Source organism: Bombus vancouverensis, chromosome 16 (assembly GCF_051014615.1).
Source record: "Bombus vancouverensis nearcticus chromosome 16, iyBomVanc1_principal, whole genome shotgun sequence".
In the NCBI taxonomy this organism is placed as follows: Eukaryota; Metazoa; Arthropoda; class Insecta; order Hymenoptera; family Apidae; genus Bombus; species Bombus vancouverensis.
In genome coordinates this window covers 9,099,065-9,118,510 of record NC_134926.1, presented here as the reverse complement: position 1 = coordinate 9,118,510, position 19,446 = coordinate 9,099,065, and the positions used below count along the sequence as shown (strand labels likewise).

The following is a 19,446-nucleotide window of genomic DNA, read 5'->3' as shown; positions in this document are numbered from 1 at the left end:
GGCTGTATATGGCGGATATAATTATATTTATGTGTATATTTATATTTATATATATATATATATGAGACTGGTTTCCAGCGTTTCGACGTTCCTGAAGAAGTTAGGCCATCGTCAGGGTACCCGCCCCCATGCCGAAGCCTACACCCTTCGGCCCGAAATTCCGGTTGTAACAGCCACGGCAGTAAATGTCCCCGTCCGGGGCATCGTTCAGATTCGTAGAGTCTAACGAACGGTGGCACTCGGCACAGCTGAAGCAGCGCTTGTGCCACACGCGGTTCTTCGAGATCATCTGCTCCGCAGCGTACACTGGGTAGCCGCAACGCGCGCACCCGTGACCGTCGTTTCGCTTCTGACCCACCTGAGGCTTGGCATCGATGCTGCAACGATTTATGAAAGCGTCAGAAAAAGCTAGGGACGAGTGTTTCAAATCTGTCGAATAATTGGTCTGCGATCAGTGACTGTTTAAAACTTGAAGTATCTGTAATTCTCTCTTTGGATTCTAATCACGTTATTGATGCAGATTCTCAGACCTGCCATGAAGAACTGGAAACCGGGAGGATCACGAATATGTCATCTATTCGTCGTTAAACTTTAGAATCCGAAGTTGATTATCTCTACGGGGAGAACTACTGTTTGAATCTTCTTCGGATTAGAGTCAAGATACTCGGATTCAAGACGGTTCAGTTCACATTAACCGAGCTATTAAGCGTTAGAAACTTACTATGAGGGAGCGTGATCTCCATTGGTTGAAACGAGAGTCGGGGTATGTCCGAACCCAAATCCTTTGGGTCCGAACAGTTTACTGTAGCAAGATCGGCAGTGGATTTCCTTGTCAGGTCCATCACAGGCTAGCATGGAGTCCAGAGGTCGATGGCATTCGGCACAGTTGAAGCATTTCTTGTGCCACATAGTACCTTTGGCGAGCTGTTGTTCGGCGGCAAATACCATGCCACCACAGCGGGGGCATCCCTGACCAGCTGGTGCCTTGATAGCCGTCGTATCAGGATTGTAAAATGGGCGAGAGGCTGATATTTCTTCCTCCCTGGAAGAAAAATTCTCTTTCACATCCTGCTCTTTCCAGAATATTCCCTTTCTCGTTCGTCGTTGTTCTATGGTACTTTGTTTGAATGCCTGAGACCCTGCAAGCTCGAACATCTCAGACTCTAAACATCTCGATACACTTGGGAAGCCAGAAGACAATTTTTGTTCTTTTGGAACCCTAGATGCTTGAACGATTTGACATCCAAATCTTTAGAATTCTAGAAATCCAAGTGTTTAGAACTCTAAAGACCCAAACGTTTGAAATTTTGCAGACCCAAGAATTTAGGACTCTCGTGAGCCAAGCGTTTCAAGTTCTAGATACCTAAACATTTTAGGAATAACTAACGAAAGGAAAGAGTTGCTCACGTTAGGCCATCGGTTTGTAAGAATCCCGATCCACATGCGAATCCGTATCCGTGCGGTCCCCATTTCTTTCCGTAGCAAGTCTTGCAGTAGACGTCTTTGTCGGGCCCGTCACAGGCGATGATAGAGTCGAGAGTTTTGCTGCAGTCGTGACACTTGTAGCATTTCCTGTGCCATTCGCGGCCCTTTGCAAGCACCTGTTCAGCAGCGAATACAACGCCACCACAACGTGGACAACCTTTGCCAGGTGGGGCCTTGATTACGGCGGTGTCGACCACGGTTGTACGAGGAGCAGCATCGCTGTATTACAAAAATTTGACCAACTTTTACCATCGACCCTTTCAGTCACCGATATTAAAGCATCGAGTTGCACGAATGACAAAATAAATTGTTTAAAAGTCGAATGTTTCTTTTTTTTCCATTTTACAGGAGAAGCTCATCTTTATTGAGAGGCTCGATGATGAAATTCAAATTTATTCTCGTTCAAGCGACTCGACTCTGGTTTGAATACTGGCAAGTGACGAAAAGAAAAAAGCAATCCATGCAAATGACCGGCTAGTCCATACCGATCGGCAATTAACATTCAAAATTCTCAATGCTAATGAAAAACACTACTGAAGAGGTTTAGAATGCAAGTTGGTAACGTCAGATACGAATGGTATATTTTCTCGGAATTTTATTTCATTCTTTCTTTTTTTTTTTTTTCTTTTTCTTTATAGTACTATCACGTTTGGAATATACGAGGAGGAGCATGCGTTTAGTGCACGATGCTGAATTAAATGTACCAGAGGTGTTATTTACGATGGTGTTTTAAGAATTAGTATAGTCAACACTCGGAAGCAAATTTAGCGGCTGAAAAATAAGACAACGGTGAAGGTGAGTAATAGCGCAAAGCGTTAAGGCGTCGATTCCTGTGTATGTATGTATGTACACGTATATCCGTGAAGACACATGCAAACGTCCGTTCATTCCATCTTTCACTCGTCCGGATTTCTTCAACTTTGACAGGTAAATGGAGCTCGACCGGCTCCTCGAGTTAACTCTTCTCGTACGATCAAACTTTAATCGAAACACAAATTACTCCATTACTGTTAAATTTGAATCTACTCGTTATATGCGAAGGAGAATTTGAATTTTCTCCACTTGAAGGAAGAATTTGGAAAACTACATTTGGCGTGAGAATTAGTTGAAAGAAAAACGGCGCACCCTGAAAATTGGGCGGTCAGGCGGACAGACACACACACACACATGGAGAGATGGAGTAGCTGATAATGGAATAGCATAACTATGGGGGCGCGTACCCCTCGTCCTCAATATCGCACTGCAGCCCGATCCACATAACCCCAGCATGGCCAATGCCTCGCGGACCGAATTTCTTCGGATAGCAAGCTGTTAAGCAGACAAGCGCATCATATATAGTGAGAGTGTAGAAGCCGAGGCGGGATATCTTTCGTTTATTCCCGTCTCAGTCTCGGCTCTGAAAACCCACCCATTGGCGTAGCAGTCGCTTTGTAGGGCGCCACCACCCTGACCATAGCCATAACCCTTCGGTCCGAATCTCTTTCCATAGCATACTGCAGAGAACACGTGTTAAAGGTATCTGCTCGTTCTTGACCTAGTTGCCTGTCGTCCTCAGAGTATGGCATACTTGGATGTGTTCTATATAGCCTTGTACATTTTCTTCTCTTAATCTTCGTCAATTTTACAGATTGTTCATTAGCGGTCGATACTCGTCTTTAATAGGTACGAATATTCAACATGGATTTTCCGTTTACATTATTCTAACACCAGGCAATTTATAGAGTTTCTGGTAAATGTAGGTAAAAGTAGACTAGATCGGTAGTAGACCAGAATATAAGAACAGTGTGAATTGATGAGTCATGAATTATAGGAGGACACAAGTTGAACCGAAGCAGACTAGATTGGGTACCGACAATGATTGTTACCATCTTTGAATGAACACATCCAGTACTTCACACCTGCGGATCTTAGAAAAGCGTAACGTACTCACCTTTGCAGTAGATGTCCTTATCAGGACCTTCGCAACAGTTGACCGAGTCTAATCTCTTGGAGCAGTTGGCACATTTAAAGCATTCCTTGTGCCATTGCTGCATGGCACACAAAGGGACGTGTGTTAGTCACTGAAACTGGGAGGGACCGCAACGTGTCTTACGTTCTATTACACATAGTTATTCCCAATTTTTGCAATCGTTATTCTCTAATAAATTTAGTTGGAAAATCATAGTGCCTATTTCTATCGAAACAGAGACTGAGGCGTTCTTGCTGCTGTTACTTTCCAACCAGCGTCTTGAAAGTCGTAACAGAAGTTGTGAGTGAAAGTGAAACAAAAGGAAACAAAGGTCAGAACACTTCCGGGGGCATCTCAGGACAACACGTTGAACCTCGCTCCTAGAAACGAGGTCTCTCTCCCGTTTTCCAGAGGAAAACACGTGGACTAAGTCTTCTTCACGTTGGAGCTCGTTTTGTGTGACTATTTATGGAACACTTTGCGCCAGTGTATACCACGGATCTTAGTTTTAACTATGGATCATCGCTAAAAAGGATACAGAGGATCGACCAAAGACAGAGGATGCAAATCGTTACTTAGGTCCACCAGCGACTACATTACATCCTCTCTCTAACTTTTGTTTCAACAAAGATATTTCATCGAAATTGGACTCTGGTTCTTCACATCGTCATTGTACATAGGAACTATAGGAATTTTCTTGGTATTTTTCCCCATCATTTCTTCTTTTATCTAAATACTACGACTTTACGAAGTTTATCTCTGCACTGTGATAAATATCTTTCTTAAATCATGGAAATTTTGTCGTTGTGCTTCTGATTTGTTTACTGAGCTTCTGTAGAGTATCTGTTATCCTTAAGAAAGTAATAAGCAAGACAAAAGAATCGTATTTAATTCAATTATAAAGTTGTGGATCTCGCAATAATTTTTATAGAAACGATTAATTTTTGTTGAGTAAACAGAACATAAGATATAAATTATTTTTTACTATATTCCTTTCATTATATTCTATCCATTTCTGGTTACTAGGATTATTATCTAAAAAGTGAAAAATGAAAGCTTGCAGAAAGCGAAATATTATTAAAAATATTATCTAATCAAAAAATGTTCGTTTCGTTCAATATTTCTTATTATCTGTTATTATCATTTATATTGTTTTTAGAGAGAGAGTAACATACTCATTGACTGACCTAAGTATCTTCGATACACATTTGGACAGTGTGTGCAACTGAGATAAAGAAACGAGCAGTGAGAGAAAAGAAAAAATACAGATTTGTTGGATTGCAACAGATACCTCGACAATATATCTCGCGATCAGGACCATCGCAATGAAGCGTCGAGTCCAGAGACCGTTGACAGGTTTTGCACTTGTAGCATTGCTTATGGTAAGCCTAATCACAAGAAGTAGGAATAACCATGGTATCTCAGGGACAAGTTTCTTCTCATGATCGATTCGATAGAATATTGGTCTTGGTACCGCGACGAGCCGTACGTAACGAAAGGGTTAATATCCTAGCTTGAACTTGCAAACACAAGATACTATCGATTTGTATGGTATACGTTCGTAAAAGTTGCTTGCAAGCACTTGATGTACCTCCAATTGGCTAACGTCCCCGAATGTCGTCATACACGGTTAACAATAGACTAGAAAGATGAGACTAATCGAGCTTTCTCTTGAACATTCTGAAATTTGATCTGTGACAAAGTATCGTTTGAGAATTCTGAGGATGAACGTTTATCTGTTCTTCGATTCGCTCGTTATATCAAATGACTTTAAAAAGAATTGAAAAATATCGAGGAAAGAAAAGAAAATTGACACATAGAGGAGCAGCTCAACAGCTATAGTCAGTGGTCTATCTTGCCCAGTTCCTTTTTACCAAACACCTCCATAAATCTTGTCACTTATATACCGAGATTAAGATAACTATGAAAATTTATTCTCAATAAGAGACCTTGACACGAAAAGCCCGTGGACGATCACATTGTGAAACTTTTAAGCTCCATGATCGATCAAGGCCGCTTAAGATTCTACCTGACCGACGTACGGTGACACCATATCGAAGGTAAAAAGGCCGGACAGTGTCCTAAGCAGAGAAATTAGCCTGCATCGACTTAATCCGCGGATTGTTCCAAGTTATTTTCCAACATCGAACGCGGCAAGGGCCAGTTGGTTCACTGCCAAGTCCGACGAAGACAGGAAAAGCTCTTGGGCCAGCACCAACGGCAACAAGCTGCCGTCGACTCATCCTCCAAATTCTCTTTCCGCTCTTATTTTTTCCTTCATTGTTATGAAATTACGCGTTTCGTCAGACGAGAAGATTACGGAGGCCCGTCACGCTCCACCAACTACCTGGCACCTTGTCAGCCAGTGATCTAGTCAATTTTAGCATCGCATAACGCGAGGCCGCTCTCGAATGCTCTGCATACGCCACAAAATTCGATCAATTTTATCTTGCGTTTTCTAAATGATCGAAAACCAGTGTTTTACAGTCTAGGTCTGCGCAAGATCGAGGCTACCGTGTTTCGACACTGGTCCTTCCAGAACGTTCAACGGAGTAAGATTAGAAGTGACTAATCGTCGGCAACGAGATTCTAAGAGGAATTCGTTCAGTCCAATTGGCGGCTCGATTAATAACTCCGGATTTCATGAACTGTTTACAACTCCCCTCTATTTGGATCACACGGTATCGGGTTGCCTGAACAAAAATAAAGCGGTCGCGGGCTAAGAATACTTTGTTAGTAAGACTTCTTCCTTTGGTTTCTTCTACCAGCGAGACATAACTTGTGGAATTGTGGAGTTTTTTTAGAAAGGGCTCTAGAGCTCTATGGTATATTTAGGCAGCCTGTGTGTTTTCTAGTCAAATAGTTCGATCTTTGCGACTCAGCTACAGCTATTGTAATCTATTTAGTACGGTTGCAAGGAATACCGAAACATCTCCCAACCAAGAAATTACCATTTTGTCTAAGCTACTCTATTATCATTCGAAGAATTTTTGTAGCAGAACATTTGTACGACTCGAGTGGAGCACCCTGAGAACAAACGTGGACTTTTGGCAGCATTCGATACTGTCAGCAACTTTAACAAATTCGATTCGAGTTCAAAACTGGAATATTTTTTTCTATGGCTGAAATATTTTGCAACGTAGACTTTTTGTGGATTTTTCGTGGAGCTTGACGGCGGCTTTGACGAGTCGCGGTACCAAGGTATAGCACAATGTCTCGAAAGTGAATGGGGTGAGCAATTCTGTGGAAACTCACCCTTCCTCGAGCTAGCATCTGCTCGGCGGCGTACACGTATCCTCCACATCGGGGACAACCTTCCCCTTCAGGCGCCTTCGCGATGGCTCTCGGTTCCAGAACGGCGTTCGATCCCCTCGCGAGCTCCCTAAAAACGTGTCCCTTGTAGAGATCAGATTGTCACTCCTGGCTGGTGTCATAAGGTCAAGCTGTGATTTCCAATTGGCGTGCCAGCGCCCCACATTTCCACCAAAAATTATTCATTCTGAGCAGATTGGAATTAACTTGTTTCACAGCCGATTTTTTTCTTTTGTGTTTTGTCTCTTCCAAAGATCTTGTACGATTGAGATAAGAACTGAAGCTGTTTACAGCAGGGTTCCTTAATGCCATGAGGATAAAATAATAGAAAACGTTGGAAGTATTCTGTTTGCAACTGCTTGTTTGAAACTTGTTCGTTATCTGTACTCTGCACATTTAATAGGAGATATTGAAATTATTAGTGAAAATAGTTAATACTTGTGAACGTACGAATATTTATTAGACCTATAAGGTGTTTCAACATTTCTAGTCGATTACCTGTCATTCTGATACACTTCACAGTCGTGTGTAACAAGAATACAAAAGCTTTCTGCAGCATTTGTCAATAGGCAATCGAGGAATATTAAAAATATAAGAATCTTTCAGTAAGTAACCAAGAATTATTGAAAACACAAGACTCGAGAATCTATGAGTAGGCAACGAAGAATTATCAAAAATACAAGCTGCTGTATTTTCCAAGTTTCATTAATACGGATAATAATTAGACAAGATAATTTCTCTCGTTATTTCTGAATTTTTCATCGCCATTTGCGACATTTAAATGAACACAGGGTATGCCAGAAAATTCTGAAATGTTCGCTTTTAGCTATTTACGTTGGAGGATAATTTTAGAAAAATTCCAACCAGCTGCAAATAAAAACAAAAAGGAAACGTAACTGCGCGTCACCGGCTGCGAAAATGTTAATTCGCCATAGGACACCTGAATTAATTTCAATAAATTCTTCGAATCTTTCTTCTTTTTTTTATATCTGGTTATAAAATGACTTATGGGGGTATTATATTATTGGGGGGCGTTGGAACACCGGGGGTTGGGGAATCACCAGGGACAAGCAGACAGTACAAGAAAACACCACTGCAAAAAGCAGAAGAGGGAGAGTCGACCAGTAAAATGACGAAACTTCGAATCTGAAACTGGCTCGGTGAGAGAACGTGAGCAACGAATTTCCCAGATTTCCCTTCGAGATTCGATGGCAGTTTCCGTCGTCTACGGGTCGACGCACAAGACTCTAGGTGAACAACTGATTACCAGAAACCGGTGAAAGAATAACAACCCGGCTGTTAGAGTGTTAGGCACATGTTAGTAATCGGTTAGTGACCCGTTTCCCCTTCGCAACCACGCAAAAGTGGCTTCCGCCGAGCCCCGAGAGGAGAGCCAAGAAGCGGATCGTGTGATAACAAGAAACCAAATGATAATACGTTTTATTGAGAAAAAAGAAAGAAGTGAGGACAGAGCAAGTGGCACAAGAATGAAAAGAAAGAAAGAAAGAAATAGATAGAAGTAAAAAGGGAGATCAAAAAAAGGGATCCAGAGGAAACCAAAAAAATAGGATCATAGAGAAAGCTGAAGAAGGTTCTTGATTAAATCAATTGAAATAATTAAATAAACTGAAGCAGTTCTAAAGAATTCTTTTACATTGTTTGTTTTTTTTTTTTTTTAGGAAGTAGCTGAAGGAGGAAACCGAAAAAGCGTTCATCTACGTATAACATCTGTATGCGTGTGTCTCTGTAAGCGTGCATTATTTGGATGCCTATTTACGTATATGTATGCGCGTGTACCTGTGTATGTATGTATGGAAAATCGCGTCTATAAACAGAAGCACCCATAGAGTTAGACGTGTTAGCAGGGTTACGGGGTTACGTGTGTTTGAAAAAAGAGGTACGAGAGGCCGTGCAGGTGTGTACCATGGATCGATCAACCGAGATACGTTTGTCGTTATCTGTGGATGATAATAGTCGTAGGGGGAAAAAAAATCACAGAAAAAAAGAAAAAAAAAAGACGTTTCTCTGAAAAGTTTCAAGCGATTGGTTTCCCTGTGAGGCGGTAAGAAAGAGAAAAGGCAAAGAGAGAGTCAAGAGATAAGATAGAGAAGAGAGAGGCGGAATCTGACTCGGTGCTCACCATTTTTTTCTTTTGTTACTCGCTAGTTCCCTTTATCACGAGGATTTTCGAGGGCAGGCTCGTGATAAAGCGACATATATCGTTCGATCATGGGCCTCCGGTTGGCTCGCACTCGGCGGGGCTGGCGGGGGTAGCAGGGTATCTTTTTGCTTTTTTTACATTTTTCTTTGTTTTTTTTTTTCTTTTACTTGACTTTTTCAGTCGGTCGTTTACTTTTCGTTCGCGCTGTCGTACTTTCTTTCCTTTCTTTCTTTAGACAGAAGAAAACAAAGAGAGACGGGGCACTCGAAGTTGGGGGTGGCGAAAGGTGAAATTGGGGTTTGCTAGAACGGTTAAAAGAAAATTGGACGGGCCTGGCTCCTGTGTACACACAGATTTTTCGTCCTCGAACCGTGTTTGCTCGGTTCGTTCTCCGTTGTTGCATCGATGATGCCAGGTGGATATTTTTCAGCACTTTTTTATATGTCTAAATGTTTAACTATGTATGTATATATATATATGTATAGAGCTAAGTAGGTGTGTAGGCACGTACAGTGGGTCAAAAATGTTTTCGACATGTACTAGATTTATAGCTTCGATTTCTTTCTCCATCTGTACCACAGTAATCCTATTTTCTACTTGAAATTTTCCTATCTTCGAACTCTGTCGTTAGAGAGATCCATTTGTTTCATGGCAAGAACATTTTTGTCCGACCGTCAATGCGTTTGAAAAAACACTCGAAGCAAGTGTCAATGAAGAACACCAGATTCTTCTGTTTTTTTTTTCTTTCCCTTTTTAAGTCTTTTAATGGCACTTATTACAGATGGTACAAATGATTCTATAAACTAGCGTAATGTAGTGTAGTAATCGCATAAAAGAAACGAGAAAGAGTATATATATATATATATAGTAATATATATCTGTATGTATATAGATACGGCTCGAAAAAAAGAAAAAAAAAGAAAAAAACGACCGTTCTTGATCCAGTCGTTCACACGGACAGAGAGAAAACGCGAGACAACAACGAAAAGAAAGAAGACGAAAGAAAATAAAAGAAAAGGAAACTGACGGAGAGAGAAGACAACAATGAAGTAAGACAGGGGGGACAGAGAAAACAGGTGATATAGAGAGAAAAAGAAAAAAAAAAGAACAAAAGAAACGAAAAGAGCGAAGACAAGAAAAAGTACGGGTAGTTAAACGTGACAAAGAGAGAATAGTCGACTAGATTAAAACACAGTTAATTATCAATTAATTATAACGTTGTCGTCGTTGTCGTCGTCTTAGCATCACCATCACCATCACCATTATCACCATAATCGCTGTCGGTGCCGATGCACGACGAGAGAATCATAAGGAAAGTGAGGAACCGAAGTTAAGGCGTTTCCAGGGAGCAGTCAGGATCAAGGACGATAAGACAAGAAGAAGAAAAAAAGAAGATGGCAATTAGAAGGTAGGAAGGTGAAAACGAAGAATTAAAGTTAGAAGTTCCGAATGAGAATAAAAATAAGGTGAGGCTAAAAGAGAAATTTTGTTGAGACAGAGAGGGAGAAGTGGTTACAGGGACTCTGGAACAGGCCAAAATTTAAATGGACCACGTAGTTCGACACAGTCGTGATGCTGTATACACATAAACGCAGACGCATGCTCTCGGTCCTTGGGTTCTTAGTAGGCTGCCTTTGCTTCTTCCAATTTCGTTTCTTCCGGATACGGTTTATTGTACCAAGAAGAGGATCATGCTGTTGGATCATTGGGCTGTCGATGATGGTTGAGTCGGTCGTATTCATTCGATTTACGGTAATTATTTTTTTTTTTTCTTTTTAGTTAACGGCACGTGTATGGCTCTGAATGGGAGGTGGTCTGATCGTACAAACGACTGAGGGGAGAATCTTGTTGTTGTTTTTTTCTTGCTTTGGGAGAAAATAGGAGTTAAGGCTAGGTCAAAAGGGTGAGGAGAGGTTGGACGACGGGCAGGTGCACTCACTCGCTACTCTTCAAATGTTCGCCCTGATCCATGGACAGGCAACCAGCGCCTCCACCGAAGCCGTATCCTTTAGGACCGAACTTGCGTCCGTGGCACACTTTGCAAAATAGCTCACCCTCGTGCTCGGAGCAGTTTGTCGAGTCGAGCAATTTGCCGCACAGACCTGCAACACACAGGCATAGTTCGTTTGGCTTCCACCTAATCCATCATCCTGATATTCCACTCGAATAAGTGGATTCGCCCATTCATGACCAGACTATACTTAAAGCATCTGTAATGCGAGAATCTTTAAGAATCCCTTCTTCAAATTAGATACGTGCTCGGTGGAATTTGAATGGGAAATTGTTTCAAGAAATTGTGGGATATTTGAAATTGTGAGAAACAGTAGCCAAAGGGTTGTCTTTGTGAGGATAGGAAAGCGTTGAATGGAACTTGATGGGGAGAAAGGGTGGTGAGCTTTTGTGATCTTTTTTTCTTTCTTTTTTTTTAAGAAACTATACGCTATTTCATACCATAAGCTTGTTGATGTGTTTATCTAGGTTTGAAGCAGCTTCAGGAACCTTTTGATGGAAAAGTAATGAATATGATGATAACGAAAGAAAAGTTCATGACCCTATTGGAATTACTGGCTAAGAAAGATTTAAAAAGCCATTTTTGATACAAATTGAGAGAATACAGAATTATGCCTGGCAATATTTGTCAGTGGATCGAGTTGACAGTTTACAGACTTGTAATTCAACTAATATAATTAGATAGACAGAATGCTTCACCTACTTTCTTCACTGGCTGCATCTTGCTAATTACAGAACAACCTAACCCAGTTGAGAGTTAAATTTATCAAGATTTTCTTGTAAAAATCACACGAACAGTCCACAGTAAAAATCACGAATTTGTTCCAAAATCCAAACCTGACCCAGATCGTTGAAATACTCAAAAATACGTTCTTGTAAAACCACCAAATTTTTATACAAAGTTCCAAACTGATCGCTTTGACTATTCTAAAAATTCTAATTGTAAATTTTCCACAGATGTATGATCAGCCATAGTCTACCAGTCGCTATAGTCTAGATGGCCCTACGACGCTAATCAACAACCCCATAATATAATAATCCATAAGCATTCAGCCAAAACTTAGCCTTGTTTGGTAATAAGAGAAATAAAAAATCCATAGTTATTTATTTATTAATTACTATAGCCACCAATTACTAGCCCTACTTCGACCATTAACCAACAGGCCCATAATAATTATTTATGTAATTATTAATTATTCAAAAAATGGCCTGATTTTATAGGAAAAAATTTGTTTAAATTTAAAATATTCACGAATAAGTGACAGTAGCGGCTGAAATTTTCTATGCAGCTTATTTCCGCTGGTACCTAAAGCCGCGAATGAATATTCAATGGGGGTTGCTATTTCGAGTAGGATCACGAAGTCCGGATTTTTCTCGGCGAGTTCGCGCGGGTCGTTGCACCCTCGGCTTGACGTTGGGTGGCGGTTCTATTTGATTTCTGGCTAGGATACAAAACTAATTAAGGCCAAGACAAACCATCCGGGACTGGGATAAAACTTATTTATAGAGGTGGCTAATTTTAAAAACAGCCGATGGTGTTTTTGCGCAATGGGGTGCCTCAGCCCCCAAGACCCCCGATAATTCGTCGTTCGATTAAGAAATTCTGCAACTCAGATTATGCCCCTGTATCGATCGGTTAATTTATAGAAATACATTTCAAAGAAATTTTACGTTTTTGAAGCAATAAAAATTTCAGCGAATTTGTATTTTCAGGTAGATAAGTTAAACGCTTTTGTATAGAATTTAATCGAATCTTTTTATCCTAAGTTTAGCGGGAAAAATAGTTTGAGAATCTGTGACGTGATACGTTTGTCGAAACCGGTGAAATTTGATAGAACGAGAAATTTTACGAACACGTTATATCAACATATTATTTAATTGAATAAAAGAAGCTTGAGAATGTTTGAAGAATCGTGTTTGTCGAAGTTGAGTCTTGAACCATTGGCTAAAGGGAAATACGTAGCATACTCTCGGAATAGTAACATGCGATACAAGCACTTACCACACTTGAAGCACATCTTGTGCCATTTGAGTCCTCCGGCGACGCGTTCTTCCGCGGCGTATACGGATTTGCCGCATTTGGGACACTTGGGGTGTTCTACTGGCTTAAAAGGCATTTTGTCTGTACTGAAAAACAAAGAAAAATCTTCGATTATTATCTCGATTATTATCGACTGTTCTAAAATATTTCATTTATTTATTTTCCCATATGTTTACCACTCTTCTATAGGTATGAACATTTTATTTATTTTCACATTTTTCAGATTATTTTCCAAATAATTAAAGATCAAATTTATCCTATTGTGTGCTGTGATGGAATATTTTACGAAAGTTTTCGAAGAAGATCGAGGCAAGAAGATTGGAATTGAAATGTGGAGAGTAAGTCTCGTATTTTTCGTATATTTTACTGTGCATAAACAACGAATAACAATAACACCGGTAACTCAGCCACCGATTACCTAATCCCGCAAGAGGAACATAAACAGTTTCAATCTCCGCCCTACTGCCGGAGAACGAATCTATTTTTACCAAGTTCGAATCGCAACGTGTATTCTCGGTGGCTAATATCCGCGAAAAATACGGACAAAAGAACAAAAACGAAGAAATTGAGTTTCTTCAGGAATTTATTACGATCACAACATACCATCTTATGAAACATTGGAATTAACTTGATTGACAATGATATTGTCGATTAACATACTGTATGTTAACCCATTGATAAAATTAATCTCAATTCTTCGTCGAACGATCTGTATTCATAGAAACGGGACGAAGAACGTAATGGAATGATGAAAATTGCAATAATCCATTCTAAGAAAAGGCCACACGGTTCGCTTAAAGTTTCGTTAATCATCATTCATACGTCGCAAGGAGCTCTTAATAGAAATGATAATAAAATTACTCTAGAATGGGAATTCGATACTTAAATATTGCAAGGAAAAAGATTTCTAAGTGCTATTCTTCGTCAGTCAATGATAAAATGTCAGACGAGCTTTGAAAGATTGGAAATTTTTAAATTTCCCGCCACGTGGCTTAACATAACCTAAAATAAACATAGGTGTAAAAGGCTGAGGAGTAAAATAAACATGACGACGAATAAATCATTCGTGTGCCAAATATCAGAAGACGTATTGCAGAGATAAACATGCTATTCGAAATGCAAAGTTGCAAATGTGGAAGTTTCGACGATGTGACTTTTGGAAGCGGCTCTGGTGACGAGTATACTGACCACGGTATTAGTAGAAACGCTAGAGAGACCACGAGAGATCAGGAAGAGAGACAGAGGATTCTATATCCGTGCAGACGCAAGCCGGATCGCGAGGCCGTATTAGGGAAGGTGCTAGATTCTCCACAACGCGGTCGCCATTACCCCTACCTTCGCGTCCAGTTGGTCCTTCCTAACCTATACATCGTTTTTCATGTTGTCTATATCTACTCTTTCAATATTGTCTAAGATAACAAAATTATTTAATTTGTGACTCGACTAGCTGACGAAATATTTCAATGCCTATTCGGTATTTGCAAATCTTCCTAACCTATACTTCATTTTCTTCCATTTGCCTCGGTACTTTTCCATCATGATCAAGGACGATCAAATTATTTCATCGTAATTCGGCTAACTGATAAAAAGTTTCATTGATTTCCTAATCTGTATTTCATTTTCTCTCAATATCTAAAACAACAGAAATATTTTCTCGTAATTTCGATAACCGATCGAGTTTGAAAGTCTTGTCAATATTTCGATCTTAAATAAAAATCTCTGATCGAGAAAGGAAATAAATTTTAGAAATATTGAAACGAGATAATAGTGGATTATAAGATCTATGATGACCCTAACGTGAATTCGAAATTCGGATCCCGTCTCTTCTGGTGAATTCGATTGAGAAACTTGGTAACTTAACTTCCAAGTATTCTATCGGGTGAGTCATCAGGAAAAAGTAACGACGATACTTTGTACGCGGTTGTTTGTACATACATATCTCCGTCTATGTTACATCATAAGAGCCGAAGAATGTCTTCTCCACCCCCGTGTATACTAAATCCGGACGATCTCAAATTTCATCGCGTTTTAGCGAACCCGTCACGCGTTTTAACTTTACGGCCCGCGTAATTCTGCTGTGTAAGACGCGTCTGACTAAATGTAGCTTTCCACTCGGACAAACATTCTCATCAAATTTTCCGATCCTCTGGCCTAACACCGAAGATTACGAAAGCCAGATTCTCCATCCTCCGATACGCCTGAATTCTTCTTTTAATTGCCATTCCAACAATTCTTTGTCCAATATAAAATATACTTTGGTAGCGAGAGATGAGAATCGAAATGATACTCGAGCTTTGCCTGAAAAATTATTCGCTCAACGACCATAAGAAGAAAAATATGACAAGATCAACAGTTTTGTCAATTTTCTGACTTTTGCGTCGTTTGTTTGCCAAAAGAGAATATTCTAATATAACGTTGTCAGTTGCAGAGAAAAATGGGGTGAAGCTACAAACTGCAGCGTATTCAAAGAGCCAAGGGTATATTCTGTCACACGAAAGAATTCAAAGATACTATTCAAATTCGATGCTGTAGGACCTAATGATCTAAGGCGACAAAATAATCTCCTCGTAAGCCAATTAACCGCTGAAAATGTTTGCAATGCTTGCAAGGTACTAAGCTTATCTTCCACCAAATGCCATTGTCTGAAATAACAAAATTGGAGTCTTTCGTAGGTCGGTCGGGAAACGTAACAATTTTACCTCCTGCGATCTTCACTTTGAATACCAACATAATAGAAGAGGGATAACTGCAAAATTCTCACTTCCAATATGATCCTTATTATAGAAAGCAACTAACTACGAGTTGGAATCTCCAAGCGTAAAATTATCCAAACTTAATAGAAGAGGGATATAACTCCAAAGATCTCACTTCCAATCGACAATTCGATCGACATCGAAAACCAACCACTCTCTAACGTTTTCTTGGGAGAATCCTGAAAATGGGTGTGTTGTAGGTTGTACGATGATGTCTGGATGGCCGTGGAACACTGTTGCTTACTTGCTCGCTGCGTGTACTCTACTACTCACCACCGGATGTCGGGTTCGAAGTCACGAAAATGAAAATCGGTAAACTCGGGGAGGAAGACAGGCGTGAAAGATGAAAAAACACCGAGTAGCACTCTACACCGCACTAATACTGGATTCGAATGGCTGTTCTCGCGTCGTGCCCGTCCTAGTCATAGCCAGACCTTTGCACACGGCACGTGTGCATCGGAACGTCAGTGCTGTTGACGACAGCATCGCGGCGGCAAGAGGGAGTTACACTAGCCGCCTTCCATCTAGCGGGGGTGTTACACTATACTTTGGGATACCGAAACGGCCGCTACTCGTTAACTCGCTTTTCTTTTCTTCGCACCTTATCCTGACTCACTGTCGCTTGATTCCATAAGAATTCCAAGCGATCCTACTTATTTATCTGAATTTCTATCTCTATAGACACAATCGGAGGAACAGCACATCAGCTCCTATTTGTTTTATTTCCATGTTTTATACAATTTTGCACGTTGCGAGAATTCTGTGCAGCTTTGCATCTTTAAATGTCGCATAGAGTCCAAATTACATGGGAACACGACTGTAGCTCCTTTTTGCTATGGAATGTTCCACAAATTGTGAGTATTCAGTTGCAGTAGAATTTTGCTTTTTGGATATAATCGAGTAACGTTGGTGCTCGCTACTGCTCATATCGGTATGTTTCTTGTAGAGGATAATGGGGTTTGGAAGAAGTTGCGACGATCAGGACACGTTTGGAATTTTAGAATCCAAGTTACATGATATTTGGTGTGGCTGCTTTGCGTTGTTGAATATTTCACAAACTGGAGATGTTAGTGCGAATTTTCAGGAAATTGAAGTAATTAAGAGATATGGAAGTTGGTAGAGGATATTGGACATTAGTCTGTTGCTGCTTATTGCTGTGCAACTTTTGACAAGTTGAGAATATTAACGTCATCAGTGTCGCTTCTATCAATGAGTCGTAAGAACATTGGATGTGAGGTAGTAGAACCCTTGTTTTATGGCTGCTTTTGTTACCGCCTGATAAGTAGTCTAATAGATCTTATTCTATGACTATTTCTACCGTAATCTGACAAGAAAATACTAATAAGGAAATTAAAACGAAACTTGATGCTATACGAAGAAGAACAATGTAAAAGAATTTTATAGGAACAAACGATATGAAAGAAACACAAATTTCGAACAGTCTTGATTTTCGTACCTGGTGCTCACTAAGATCATCGTCTCTATCTAAAATCTAGGTCAGTTACATTGAAAAAGTTGTAACACAAGTGACAAGGAAAAAGAGCAAATTCCTTTTTCTTTAAAGAACCATCTTTTTCTGCAAATATCCATTTTGCTAGGAATAATTTGATGTGTAACGATAGATGGTGTGTAAAAGATACTGCAAACATTGAGATAACAATCGGCATACTTCGGAAACGTAATATTTACGGCAGGAGAAAGAGAGATATTCGCCACGGGAACGTTAGAGAAATATACAATAAGATGGGCCACGATTTTGTAACACCGTAGTAACGGCGTGGATTTTTAGAAAGAAACCGGAACGCAGCGAGAATATATCTATAAACGAGCCGAGAGAGCAATGAAAGTCGAAGCCTGTAAGAAATTTCAGAGAAACCTGAGAACTCTCTACGCGAGATTTTATTTCATGGAACGTGAAATACAGGCCTTGGAGGAGGTTCAAGGATCTTTCTCGTTCAATCTTTAAATCCACTCTGTTTGTTTTATTAACGCCTTTATAAATATTCCAATTTTTATGTGGCTCAAACTTAATCAAACATAAATTAACGCTATTATTTATCATGTTGTTAGAGTTGGTTCGTTTCACTTTCATCTAAATCTGCTCCATCTTATTATTTTTTTTTTCTAAATATTCAAGTTTACATGGTCTAAATCCAATCTCGATTTTTACTCAAGCATAATCAAACCTGAATTAAGCTATTCGTTGTAATATCGTTGGAATTGTTTAATAATATTTCAATTTCGTCCACATCAACTTTTTACCCTTCTACATTTATTGTCAAGAATGTTTTTCAGATGTTGAAAATTTGGTATCAAACCTAAGCCCAAACTAAATTAAACCAAGCTATTTGTCATGATATTGTTAGCGTTGGTTTATTTCAGTTGATGATTCGCTAGCTTTTTCAAAATGCAGCGTTTGAATCATGCTTCCATATTTTTTTACTTAACTCAAACTTGAATTGGTTTACTTCAAACCGTATCAAACTTCGTCAAACTTAGCCTAACTGTTGATCGCTATCTCTTAAAATTGATATACTCTTTTAACCTGATTGAAAGTTTGATGGGTATAATTTTGGATGAAAATTTAGGAGTGTTTGAATAAGGAGCTAAAAATTTGTCAATAGCGGTCTGAATCATGTCGATGACAATGCGCCACGTATTTTGGTATTCGTTTACATTGTGCTACACAGGAAAATATGTTTTCTGAGCGATGAACCAGCGAGAGAAATACCAAAATAAATTTATTACTCATACGTTTTGGACTAATTCCCGGGCCCTAATGGCATTCGCGAATTACAGCAACGCGATACCATAATTTTTAAATTAACACCAGTCGAATTGGCACTAGTTCAATTTTTAACAAAATCTTTCCCCCAACTTTTTCCTCCAAAAGTAAACTTTCTCCTCTATCATCATATCATTAATTATGATTTTTATTCTAGAATGAAAACGAAGAAATCTTTCAGGGAAGTAACTACATATATTAAGAGACTATAATTCAGAAAAATCTTAAGGCCAAGAAATTCCAATTGAAGGAAGAAAATCCAACACACAGTCAGCATAGGACAACATGGAAGAACTAACTAGCCACTTGGAAACGAAGAAAAATGACGTTTCAAGAGATAACTTGATAACTACACATTTATAAAAAATTTCAATATGCAAAAGTATACAAAGTACATATACTGTGCGGAAATATCGAGAAGCATGCTCAAAATACCAAAAGCGAAGTAGCTCTCGTATTATTTAAATGATACGAATACAAAATTCTACTTTGGTTCCATTACTCTACACCTGTTCGTAAAGATACGAATTTACTTAAAAATCCACAGTCTATTCAGTTGTCATTGGGTTGTATTGACAAAATCCGCAATCACTTAGTTACCAATCCAATAATAATAATATAAATTCCACATAGAGATGACAATTTAAATTAATCCTGAAGAGGAGAACTTTCAAGGAGCAACATCAAAGTATGAACCAACCAGCTCAAACGATAAATTTTAAAAGAAAGCTTCCAGACAGATAAGTGCGTACATTAAGAGTGCATAATTATATAAATTTTGAAGAGGAGAAATTCCAAGGGCTGAGACAGTTGGACGAAAAGAGTCCAGCACAATGGCTTCCTGAATGCTGAGCTTGCGTGGGCGTAACCGCGGTGCGATCATATACTCGGCGAGCTTTTTACATAAAGCCACGTGCACGCATATAAGTCTTTCTAAAAATAGAAATTTGA

The 19,446-nt window shown here is 39.4% G+C and overlaps 1 protein-coding gene and 1 long non-coding RNA gene across 10 annotated transcripts; one reads left to right on the top strand and one right to left on the bottom strand.

Moving 5' to 3' along the window:
* Nucleotides 1-21: 21 nt before the first annotated feature.
* Nucleotides 22-16,118, bottom strand: LOC117160204 (muscle LIM protein 1). 8 transcript variants are annotated; one of them, XM_033340798.2, is made up of 9 exons: nucleotides 15,984-16,118; nucleotides 12,919-13,043; nucleotides 10,846-11,008; nucleotides 6,689-6,815; nucleotides 4,725-4,821; nucleotides 2,706-2,793; nucleotides 1,408-1,704; nucleotides 722-1,042; nucleotides 22-377 (listed from the first exon to the last, which is right to left on the bottom strand). In XM_033340798.2, exons 2-9 carry the CDS (start codon nucleotides 13,031-13,033, stop codon nucleotides 101-103), a joined length of 1,485 nt encoding a protein of 494 aa, XP_033196689.1. In that variant the 5' UTR covers nucleotides 13,034-13,043; nucleotides 15,984-16,118; the 3' UTR covers nucleotides 22-100. The 8 variants fall into 8 exon arrangements, with proteins under 8 accessions (XP_033196689.1, XP_033196693.1, XP_033196690.1 ...); XM_033340802.2 differs by lacking the exons at nucleotides 2,706-2,793; nucleotides 4,725-4,821 and adding exons at nucleotides 2,894-2,978; nucleotides 3,416-3,512; XM_033340799.2 differs by having other exon boundaries at nucleotides 15,862-16,002.
* On the top strand, nucleotides 15,441-18,672 carry LOC117161512 (uncharacterized). Of its 2 annotated transcripts, XR_013060435.1 has the most exons (4): nucleotides 15,441-15,566; nucleotides 15,630-16,564; nucleotides 16,657-17,646; nucleotides 18,653-18,672. It is a non-coding gene; the product is annotated as an uncharacterized LOC117161512 (long non-coding RNA). The 2 variants fall into 2 exon arrangements; XR_013060434.1 differs by lacking the exon at nucleotides 18,653-18,672 and having other exon boundaries at nucleotides 15,552-15,566; nucleotides 16,657-18,631.
* The last annotated feature ends 774 nt before the right edge of the window (nucleotides 18,673-19,446 follow it).